The sequence below is a fragment of the Pantherophis guttatus genome, chromosome 1, assembly GCF_059756535.1.
Source record: "Pantherophis guttatus breed Tessera chromosome 1, ASM5975653v1, whole genome shotgun sequence".
Taxonomy (NCBI): domain Eukaryota; kingdom Metazoa; phylum Chordata; class Lepidosauria; order Squamata; family Colubridae; genus Pantherophis; species Pantherophis guttatus.
The window spans coordinates 93,276,562-93,288,860 of record NC_142063.1 but is presented as its reverse complement, the minus strand read 5'-3'; the positions used below and the strand labels follow the sequence as shown (position 1 = coordinate 93,288,860).

Sequence of the window (12,299 nt, the reverse complement as noted above, 5' to 3'; positions counted from 1 at the left end):
TCTAACCTTTGAGCTGAAAAGCCGCCAATTTTTCTTGTTGCTCCCAACACCCACAAAAACACACGATCTCACACACGCACGCAAGCATGCGCACACACACACACCTAGGTTTGAGGGTATTTTACTTCTTACTCTTCAGCTGTAAACCGAGCTGCCTAACTTTGTCCCCCTTTGGCCAGCTGACAAACAGACGCTGCGACACCCTCCGCTTGGATCCCCACCTGACCGAAGGGAGAATCGCCCAGCTAGCCAAGGATCTGGCCAGAGAGGTTTGGCCTTTCCTGGCGTAGCCCAGCAATAGGGAGGTCGACCTGATGGGGTCCGAAGGGCCTCGGAAAGATCCGGCACTGCGCCGGATCCACAAGCGGGTTCAGCTAAAATTCAGCTCCTTTCCATTCCCCTTTCCCCGCTTGGCCTTCCTTTGCTTGGGTTGGGTGACAAAAGTTCCATCAAAAGTTCCCCAAACTCTCTTGCTCCTTGGGCCAAACGGAAGCTCCTAATACTGTAGTTGAACTGGGAGTTCTTTGAGGTCTCAATAAAGGAGACTATTTGTAGCTCAGGGTTGAGTTGAGGGGTCCTTGGTGCTCTCTGAGCTTGGTTGTTTATCATTACCCTTACTAGGTAACATCCTCACCGATGCATCATGGATGATGTTACCTAGTTTGGATAGTGAAACCTCTGCAAGAAAACAATCAAGCTCAGAGAGCACCGAGGACCTCTCTTTGAGGTGTCTTTGGAAGCTTAATCCAGAACAAGCCTACGCAATGTTCCCCCACCCCAAACTTTGGTTTCTCCCTTGTTTGGGAAAGCAGTTGAAGGCTCAGATCTTGCCTTCCAAACGAGGAGGGTGTCTGGAGGCTCCTCCCCTATGCCTGAAGCTTCTTCAACTGTGAGGCACATGGCGCCTCTCCCACCCAGTCTTTGCCACAAGGCAACTGGTGGTGGATCTAAGACAGGCCTGGAGACTCATCTAAAGCTATCACCCAGTTCTCTCCCAGTCCTCCCACCTGCTGAGTTGCTTGGGCACCCATGTGCCCCTGCCCGAGAAAGGAGGGAGGCCTCCCATTACCTACCTTTGATGGCCCTGTGCCATCACACAGTGGGGTCCTTTAGCCAGCCCCCAGAAGTTCTGTGGTGTGTGGAGCTAAGGAGGCCAAACATTTGGTAAAGGCTGGTCTAGAATCCCAGCAGCTTGGTTTAGACTCTAAACCAAGAGGCTGTAGGGCAACAAAGCGTCAGTTTCTTTTCACAAAAATATCAACCTAGAAGTCCTTACTCTGAAAGTGCTTTAAAAGGCAGCGATCACCTTTGGTTAATGTGTAGAAGCAGGGGCTCTTGTCTTAGACCCTTCTCTGCCAGTTGAAGCTTACTTAATCTAAGCTAAGTAGTTCTCTCTTTCCCCCCTCCTCCCCCTCTCCCGTGTTGAGTAAACAGGCTGAATGTGTGGAGCTGGTCTATTCACCAGTTTAGGGGTGTTCTTTCTTTCTTCTCCGGCTCCTATAGAAGGGGAAAAAAACCCTAAAGAGCATTGAGTAGCCCAGCCTAGGGGACAGTGATTAATGATAGTAGTGCCTAAAGGTTAACATACTTCACTGAAAAGTCTGTTGACTGGGATCCTTGTGATACAATGTGGGCCACTGCACGCCTCAAGAGAATCCTTTTGTTGGGCCGGCCTGATTGTGTCCTCAAAATTCTGCCCACGAAAGTTTGCCAACCCTCCTCCTTGCCCCAAGAGTTTAATAGTTTCCTTTACTCTGCTGGCATTGTGTCCTGGTGAAAAGCAGCCCCCCCTCGCTATTCAAGTGGTGGTGGTCATCTCAATAGATCTCCAAACATCCATATGGTGACCACTGGAGATGAATCCAACTGTTTAAATGGGGGAGAAAGTTGGGGTTTTAAAACATTTCAAAGTGTTTGAAAAGATCTCTACCAGATCCTGTCACAATTCTCTTTAGGGCTTTGAAGGTTAGACTCCATTGTTGGCTGATTATAACCGATATATTGCTCTAAAGTTGATTTCCCACAAAAATCTGTTTTCTAGGCTAGAGGAGAGAGAGAGAGAGAGAGAGAGAGAGAGAGAGAGGGAAAAAAAGGCTGCTTGTTTCTTTTTCACACAACTTTCTCCCTCTCATGTTCCTTCTTCAGGACATGTATCAAAAGAAACCCTTGTTCTATTTTTCATTTAGCAACTTCAAAACCACTCCAAATTATGCTCTGAAAGGAAAGGGAGAGTTAATTTACTGACAACTTCTCTCCTTCTGCAGGAATGTCCATTTCTTTTGTAAAAAAAAAAGGGGGAGGGGAGGGTGAAGCAGAAAAAAAAGAGAGGAAGAAACCTTTCTCTCCACACACACCCCTCCCTCCATTTTCCTCAGGGTCTGCAGACACTTTGAAAGACAGCTCAACCAGGAGCATATCTTTACCTCCAGCAGCTATGTGAAAACAATAAAACTTTCTCTTGTTTAATGATAGAAATTACATTAAAAGTGGTGGAAATGCCCTAATTAAAAATGTACCACAAATGATATGCCAGGCGCTCAGCTGCAGAATAGCATATTTAGCTACTTAGCGAACTCGCTACTATTTCTTGTTAAAATTACATGTTAAAATTTTAAAAGAAATCTTACTTTTCTCTGGTGCAACACATTACAAAGAATGGACAGTCCTTTTATCTAAATATAAAATTCCATTTTCAGCAATTATAGCCTGTTCTTGGTGATGATATAATTACAGCTGTGCTCTGTAATAGGTGTCAAGGCAATGCACACTCATACAATAGTTGAATAAAACTGCAGAACAATGCAGGCACTTCTAAATTCACAACCTTTAAAATGAAATTGACTGTGCAGAATTAAAATCAAAACTAGATAAATATTTTTTAAAAAAGATTACAAGCTTGGTTTGGCTTCTTAATAGCATTTTCTGCAAACCTATCAGCATCTAATTGATTAGATAGGAATTACTGATTATAGATAATCTGAAAAAGTGAGCATCCCTATTCTAAATGTACCCATAGGTAAATACATTTAATAGAAATAATATTTTAGGAAGGCATGTTGGAAAACGTGCACTATGCTCATTTGAACAATATCTTTGATTTGTTGTGAGACGGGGCAGATTTATTCTGCTATATTTTTAAAGTGTTGTTTAGATATTTTGGAACTGAATATTTCTACTGTGGACATATTTGGTTCCCTATTGTTATATATACTGATTAATGTTTTATTGCCAGCTACTTTGAACATCACTGAATTATAGAAAGGAATAAACCCTACGTAGTTTCTGCTGCTATTCCATTTAAGGAGCCTAGATTGATTTTTGCTTAGAAGTCACTGAATTGCCCTTATAAAATTTCCCATCCTGGAATTCTCTGTATTCTTCAGAATAGACAAATAATTGCAATAGATACCATAGCCTCTCCAGTCCTATCTTCTGACCACCATACATGCTACAATGAGCAGAGAAGGTCCTGACATCTACAAGCTTTTTTTGCATTTCAGTATAGGGTCAATCTCATGAAAAGTTTTGGGTGTTGGATACAATACTTTCATCTTCTGCATTCAAACTGAATCAAAATGACCATGTACAAATTTGCAAGACATATTTTCAGTAAGTTATAGACTTCAAAAGTAGCATACAATATGTTTTATATTGAGTGCATATACGAATTTAAATCCAAATGTGAAATATGAGAACCAGTTTGGTGTAGTGATTAAGGCACTAGGCTAGAAGCCAGGAGACTGTATGTTCTAGAGGTGTCTTGGACATGAAGACAGCTGGATAACCTTGGGCCAGTCACTTTCTCTCAGTCCTAGGAAGAAGGCAATAGAAAACTATTTCTGAAAAACTTTGCCAAGAAAATTGCAAGGACTTTGTGCAGCCAATTTCCAAGAATCAGATAGAGTTAAAGAGAAGGGGGAAAAAAAGTTTAAATATAGATTGAGCTACAAAAGTAGTATTATTCAGCATAGGTTATACCTCTCCAGAATGAGCAATTGGATTACTGTATTGCCACTTTGGGATAATGAAACAGAGAGGTCCTGAGACATTGCTCCGGTGGCTGTATTTGCTATGGCATATGAGTTCAGCACAAACCTTCTTAGAATGGTTCCCTCTTTCTTTTGCAGATGGCTGCCCACAACAAGAAGGAGGGGGTGAAAATACCAATTCCATCAGTTCAAATGGAGAAGATTCAGATGAGGCCCAGATGAGACTCCAGTTGAAAAGAAAGCTGCAGAGGAATCGGACGTCCTTTACCCAAGAACAAATCGAAGCACTTGAGAAAGGTGAGATTCATTTTTCATGACCAAAGGTCAGAGGAAGGGACACATAATGTGCTGTACTGCCTTTTCTCTCCTGGCATGGTATGATCAATCTGGGACAGACATGGAACAGATGTCCATTGATAAAGTCTAGGAATGTGATTTTTATGATGGCTTAGAGATGCAGTGATTATACAAGCAGCAGGGCAAGTATTTGGAACTGGAACTTCAAAAATATCCCAAAGCTATGTTGTCTTTGTCATGAGATTTTCAGAGGCAATCTTGCACCCCACTTTTTTGGATCATAAAATATACACAAAACTCAATCCACCATCCTTCAGTTCCCTTGCTCCCAATGTAGTTGATTTGGAACTCATCCGATTTGAGGTCTGAGTTATCATTTGAAATTGTCTTGAAAGTTAGCGTGAGAAAGTTACTCTAGGGCAGGGATGTCAAACTTGCATTGTCACTGGGTCATCACATGACATATCGTGACTTTTCCCCCCTTCACTAAACAGGGTGTGGACCTGGCCAGCACATGATGCATCCAGCCCACGGGCCATGAGTTTGACACCCCTGCTCTAAGGGTTATCTATTAACTACTTAAAATGCACCTATTATTGGTTTCTATCTGAATACGATCTATAATTATATAAATCATTTTAATATGAATCACTTCATTAGGAAGGAATCATTCAATAATAATCTCTCACACTTTAAATCAAACCTGCATTAAAGCATTCCTCTGATGATAGTCCTCATAAAAGATTTAGAATGCAAAGTGCACTCAGAATATTCAGAAAGCTAAAAGAAAAAAAACCCTGATCTTAATGCAAATTCTATGGGTTTCTTTTCTACCAGAATTTGAGAGAACCCATTATCCTGATGTGTTTGCCAGAGAGAGACTAGCTGCCAAAATAGACCTGCCTGAAGCAAGAATACAGGTATTCAAAGACTATACAGTATTTTTCTTCAGCTCTTGTTACTTGACTATATCCTTTCTCTTTTTCTTCTCTGTGCATTCATGTTCAAGAAGGTGGTTTAGGTGATTTTCATGGTTAATAATTTAATAAATTGTTTAAAATCTGATTTTAATAGCATTAAGGGTTGTTTTGTTTGGTACTCTGTATTTTCTTTTGTTGCAATCCACGTATAGTATTGAAATAATCTGAAAATCAGGTGTACATCCATGCAATAATACATAATAAAATAAATGCAAATTCCAGTGAAGTTATCCGCATCCTTCTTAAAGCAAGTAGCGTGCATGCCCATTTTCATCTAGAATTCATCTAGACAGATGTTCTAATTTAAATGTAGTAAATATGTACCTACATTTCCTATTTGGAAAGTCCACCACACATGGATAATCTTTCATGGCCTTTGCTAAAATTTTTTGCCCCAATGAATATGGTAACGGATGAAAAATTTGGAAGTGAGTACTTCATGAAGATGGTCTTTTTATTTTCACAAATGTTTCCTCTTAGTCCTACAGCCATTACTGAGTTTTTGCTTTGTATGATGCATTTGACTTTTTCCTTCCTGAACTAATGGGAAATACATTGCATTGGCAGGTATGGTTTTCCAACAGGAGGGCAAAGTGGAGACGAGAAGAGAAACTAAGAAACCAGAGAAGACAAGCGAGCAACACCCCCAGTCACATTCCCATCAGCAGTAGTTTTAGCACAAGTGTCTACCAACCGATTCCACAACCCACAACACCGGGTAATATGCTTTAAGAAGTATATCATGCAATTACTCACCCTTTCTGGGCAATACCATGGAACGCTGTCTTGCAACCTTACCCAACATGGAGTCTTCCAAATGCACTGGCTGGGAATTAGGAGATATAGAGTCTGTCACATCTGGGAGCCACCAAGTTGGGGAATGCTGCCAAAAGTAATGCAGTCATCTAAATCAAAGTGTAACTAATACATCCATCCTCTCTATCTATCTATTCTATTATAGTTTCCTCTTTCACATCAGGTTCAATGCTGGGCAGAACAGACACCGCGCTAACAAACACATACAGTGCTTTGCCACCCATGCCTAGTTTCACAATGGCTAACAACCTGCCTATGCAAGTAAGTATAATCCACTAATATGCTCTCTGAGCTGAGTAATCACTGGGCAGAATCTCTGTCCTTTGAAGTTAGTAAGAATTCTAGACTATAAGGGAGATTTCTCCAGGGTTAAGAGGATTTTCCATATCATGCTGCTATCACCAAATGTGCAATCTACCCAGTATTTGTGGGATCTTATGCATATTATCAGTCTGATTTAACAAAATGGGAAAGCCTGGACTACTACTTAGATTCCCCCCCCACCCTCACAAATAGAAACACACACACACACACACACACACGCACATATAATAAAGAGAGAAGGAATGGGATTGATGCTTTGATGCTTACCAATCATCATGCTGATCAGAATCTCTACTTTATCTACCAATATATTGAAACATCTTTTTGTTGTGTTTTAGCTATCTTGGTTATGACAGATGTCTAAAGCTACCAATTGTTAATGTAGGCAGAAAGTAAATTGGGATCTTCTATAGTAGAAGATAGATTCTATAGTAAGTAACAATAAAAGACTCTAGAAGTTAAATTGGTTTGCCCAGATGAAGAAAATTAGGAGTAATGCTTTCATTTAAGGAAGAGAGAACTACAGTATATGTTCTCTCTTAGTATAAAAGCAAAAAGGCAACCTGCTCCTTAATTCTAAATGGATCAAATGTTTGATACTATTCTTCCTACTATTTTTATCTGATCCGTTGGTGATAGAAACACTGTATTGCTCACATGTTCAAAGTCGGCTTATCTCATAAGTCCCATATGGACCAAGGCCGCAATCCATAAATTGCTTGTTTCGGGAATCTTGCCTTTCTTTCAGCAAAGTGCTTTAAACTCAGTGAGTAGATGTGTAAGATGATAGAAATTTTCCTAGGAAAGGTGAAATTCAGCAACTTCTGTGGCCCCTCAGACCTCCTACAGCAACTCTGAGTTGCAACCTAGAAGTCAAACATCTAAAACTTTCAGGCGAAGATGTAGATTGCTTCTTCTGGTTGATTTATCTACATTATCTGAGCCAAAACATTGGCACTACTGGTGTTGATACAATGTGGTTCAGGTTCATTGCTCAGCATGGAGCTCACATTTTGTGGAAATAAATGAAATAAGAACAAGAACAAGAATAAGTGTAAGTGTGAGCTGGTAAATAACGATCATTGCACCTCCCTTTGCTACTCTTATGAACCATAGCTATGGTCAGGTTGTACTGCAGTATAGGATTTCCAAACCCAGATTTGCTTTAAGTCAAATAAGTTGAACAAGTTGCCAATGGCTAGCTGCTTTCAATTTCTCTGGATTGCAGTGACTTCACCATTCCAAATCATCCTGAAATGGGCCTTCTGTTCCTGTGGGAATCATAGTATGATTGTAGGGCTATTTATGGCCAGCCCTAATAGTAGAGTTGTTACTTCTTGATTATTTATTCATTAATTAGATGTATCTGCCAATTTGTCTTGAAGCAGCTTACTTAGCATTCCTTTGTCTAGTTATTCCCTGCAAGAACAACCTTGTGAAGTAGTTTAGGAGATTGTGTAAAGCCCAGAGTCACCCACTGAGTTTCCATGATTGAGAATGGACTTGAACTTGGGTCTTCACGGTCCTAGTCCAACACTTTAACCATGATACCACACTGGCTGAGATTACATATACTTTGGGTATGTATTTCTTCTAAGCATTAAAATGTTCCTTCTTTTAAAAATGTGCTTAGAATTTTAGTGCTATTATTATGGTGTTGCAGAGTAGACAACACAGGCAGTTATTAATCCAAATTAATTTAATCTGACAAAAAAAATCAAGATTAATATCAATGATATTTGAAATCATATTCTTATAATCCCAATTCTATAGGCTATGAGACCCTTGAAAGATATATTTTCTAGGCTCTGATCTCAAACAGGCAACCTTGCTTAAGCAACAGGAATGTGAAGCTAAAGAGTGCTTTGTTGACTTCCAAGAAGCCATAAGAATTTTTCTCAGCCTCCATGCTATGCATCTTTTACTAGAAAATTAGTAGACTTGTCTCATGTCCAAAACATGCAGTCCAGTATAGATTGATACATGTACTTTGTCTTCATTGAACTGTGATCAGTGATACTGATCCAAAGAAAAGAAATTTCCACTGAATGTAAGTCAAGGGCCATTAAGGACACCTTGATAACATTTGGAACATTTGGAATTGATAATATTTGGAATTGTTTTTTGAGTGATGCTGATGGGTTGTATGAATATTTGATACTTTATTTGAACCTACATTGAATGGTGTAATGGAATGCCTGTTGTAATGCAATGGCTTGCTATGAATTGCCTGATTGGTTTTGGTAATAGTTAGTTTGTTTGTTTGTTTGTTTGTTTGTTTGTTTATTTATTTATTTATTTATTTATTTATTTATTTATTTATTTATTTATTTATTTATTTATTTATTGGTTCGATATATATGCCGCCCTTCTCCGGACACTCAGGGCGGCTTACAATGCGTTAAGCAATAGCCTTCATACTTTTGTATATATCTGCTTAGTAGGGCTTTTGGCCCCCCCAAGCAGTGTTCTTTTTTATACAAAGTCAGCTTATTGCCCCCACAATCTGGATCCTCATTTTACCTACCTCGAAAGGATGGAAGGCTGAGTCAACCTTCAATGAGTTCAATGTAATCCCATTTTTCTCTAGTGAGGACAGTAAATTCAGGATCAAGGTTGTTTTGCTAGCATTAGACACTTGGTTTGGGACTGCATTCAGATTCCTGGAAATGCTTGAATGGTACCTACCCTATCCATTCAACCACATTTCTTTCAAATATCAAACTGATTACAAAATTGTAGAAGAAACCAAAGTAGCACAGAAATTTCAGCAATCATTGAAAGAGAAGTGTAACGCATACTCAATTTTTTGTTTTATTTTGTTTTATTTATTTGTTTAAATAAATTTAAATTTATTTAAATTTATTAAATAAAATAAATTTTATTTAATTTATAAAACAAATTATTATTATTATTTTTTTTAAAACAGTAAACTAAGGATGTCCTAAGCATAGAAGAGGGTTGAAGCACAATTTTACTTCTTAAGAATTCCCCTTCTCCAAATTGGTTTCTGGTCCAGTCCAACTTCTATTCTAATTTTTAGTTTGTCTTTACATTCAGCCACTAAAACGTGCACCCTAGTATATTATAGTAGGCAGATCCTGAGAAGAGCTTCCCAACTCTTACACCAAACAGTGTAGCCTGGGAAATGGAAGAAAGGTTTTGATTAAATCACCCAGAGATGATTTAAAGGCAAAAAGTTTCAACTGGGTAATATCTGTTTAAAAATGTATCTAACTAGAAAAACTCATTAGTATAGAGCTGCTGTGGAGAAAGAGCTTATTAACGTGCTAGCAGACTTACACCTTGCTGATGAGACACCATGGCTATTGGCACCCTAGAAATACCCAAGGGGAAGCAGAGCATGTGAACAGCACCTGCAGTTCTAAATAGCTGTGTTGAAATGAATGTTGCTGCTAACCCTCATGCTTGTAAGCATGCAGATTACTACTCAGGAAAAGAACACATTTCTAGGCCGAAGCATCGTCGCCCTCTTAGGAAGATAGCAAGTTATGGATACTCAATGGATGAGTTTGAACAACTGTCTTATAGAATGCCTTAAAAAGTCTAGCATTAAAAAAAATCCCTACATTTGCAAACCTCAGAAGTTAGAACCTAAGTCCACGAATACAAAAAACTATTTAGGGATCTTTTAAATATTTCACCCAACTTCCAATTGTTGAAGATAGCTCTACCAATGAAGAAAAGGTAGTGGGACAAATTATTGGAATTATATATGATTATATTTGGAATTATATATGATTATACTTGGAAAATTTTTCATGCTATATATGCTTCTGTAATAACCAATAACCAATATACACATGTGCGTGTGCAGACGCACACACACAGAGTATACACACACACGCACACACACATACATATATACTGTATACATGCACACACATAGACACAGATCAATTTAAATTTACTTAATACTAAAATTTGTTTCAGGGGCAATATGCATAGCATTATGTCACAAAATGAAATACTTTACACTTAAAGTTCGGTCTTTTTTGTAATCAGGTGCAGGTAAATATATCAGAGTTTCAATTTTCATAAATCCCAGCTTTATGCTTACTAGAAGTTATAGGAAGTGAAATGTAGCATATATGGAAGAAAAGGCACCAATTGAAAAGTGATGCCAGTGTTACTGATACAGCTTTCATGCCTATCCAGATGACTGATAAGATTCTATATATGGCAGTGTCTTTCAAATGGAAGGCTGAGGCATGGGAGATTTGGATAAAAAATCTTTTGCACTTTTGAGTGAAATGAAAATTGCACAAATGGACTCCTCTTAGCTCTTTGGGCATTTCTCCTCTTTTGTCACCTTTCCCCCCAGGTTTCTACATGCTCCAGAATCTAATCTAAATGAGTTGAGAAATACATTCCTTCCTTTTGGACTGAAGGAAGACAAGGCTTGCAAACTGGAAATATAGATGGCCTGTTATTAATATAGAGTAGATGTTTTGGATAGACGCTTAGAACAATCATGAAAGATCCAGATTTTCTCCTAAATTCCAATTCAGTTACAGTTCTGATTGGACAGGCTTCACTGTTAGTTCCTTAGCTTGCAAATGTTCTGAAAACTTTCACTTGTATCATTCTGTTTATGAAAATAGAGGTGGAGGGGACTTTATCCGTACGTAAGAAAGCAAGTGTCTAAAATTTAAATGAAAGGATGCCACGGGTCTGTTTCCATGATGTGTTTAATTGGGCAGAGGCTGGGCTGTGCCATCATCATAAGCTTGTCAACTAACCTGGAAAATTAACCTAGAAAGATTTAGGATGAACTAATCTCCCCTCTCCCAGTCAATCATTCCATGAAAACAGGGTTTGAAAGGGTTAACAGAGAAGTAACCCTTTGTCTCTGAAACAGACACAAAGCTGCAGAAGGGCCTTGCAGAAATGCAGCTTTTCTAGGCATTGTGTCACTGTTTCCTTTCTACTTTTCACCCTCTGAGACCATCACAAATGGGGTAGGGCTGGCGGTGAATGGAAAAAAGGGGTCAGCTTGGGAAAGCCCTCCCTCTGACTCCATCCACAGTGGCACTGAACCTAATTAGGCCGTCAATGTTTCCCCCTCCCATTATTTTTTTTTCGAATGGGGGTGGGGGGAAACGAACTCTAAGCCTGCTTTATGGTGAGTGGGAGGACTTAAAAATGGCCTTTACGTGGCTGCCTTATTGATGCATGTCAGTGTCTGCTGGCACATCGGGGAGAGTTTGTTGCCCTGGGGAGAAGTTGAGTCAGTTGTGTTGGCAAACAGAGCCAACCTCTCTGTATGCTAGAAAATGCAGCTGGACACCAGTCTTCCCTGTTGCAACATAAAGCTCATCCAACATAGTGGAACAAATCAGTAAATATGAACATTGCACGAGTTTGTGGAGATTATATTTGTGCCATCTGTTAAAAAAAAAAAAGAAGAAGGCAACATAAAATGATGTTAAAAGTAATGAACATGATATTGGTCTTTTTCCCCCCACAGCCCCCAGTACCCAGCCAGACTTCCTCTTATTCTTGCATGTTGCCCACAAGTCCATCAGTAAATGGGAGGAGCTATGATACATACACCCCTCCTCATATGCAGACACATATGAACAGCCAGCCAATGGGCACCTCTGGAACCACTTCAACAGGTGAGCAACCATTGGTATCTTCATCAGAGATATTTTATGAGGAGTGCTTACCCACGAATTGGAATTTTGATTCCTTTGGGCAAAACTTAACGACTTGTTATCAACTCTTAAACAAAAGGAGAGGAAGTAACATATAAGTGTTTAAGAGTCTAATTAGATAGCATTGGAAATTATGAATAAAATAGCCTAACGAAAAAGAAAGCCCTATTTTGTTAGAAATTCACTGTTAATGTAAATCATTTATACATTAA

At 39.1% G+C, this 12,299-nt stretch overlaps 1 protein-coding gene across 9 annotated transcripts in view; it reads left to right on the top strand.

The window, feature by feature from the left end:
- PAX6 (paired box 6) overlaps positions 1–12,299 on the top strand; it is a 29,188-nt gene that overhangs the window by 14,471 nt on the left and 2,418 nt on the right. For 5 of the 9 annotated variants that reach the window (XM_034417186.3, XM_087878012.1, XM_034417184.3 and 2 more), the window contains 5 exons: positions 4,128–4,286; positions 5,124–5,206; positions 5,834–5,984; positions 6,228–6,343; positions 11,898–12,048. In XM_034417186.3, coding sequence (XP_034273077.1) covers positions 4,128–4,286; positions 5,124–5,206; positions 5,834–5,984; positions 6,228–6,343; positions 11,898–12,048 — 660 coding nt within the window. The remainder of the gene's footprint in view (positions 1–4,127; positions 4,287–5,123; positions 5,207–5,833; positions 5,985–6,227; positions 6,344–11,897; positions 12,049–12,299) is intronic. The other 4 variants (XM_034417187.3, XM_034417183.3, XM_034417185.3 and 1 more) reach the window with 1 other exon arrangement.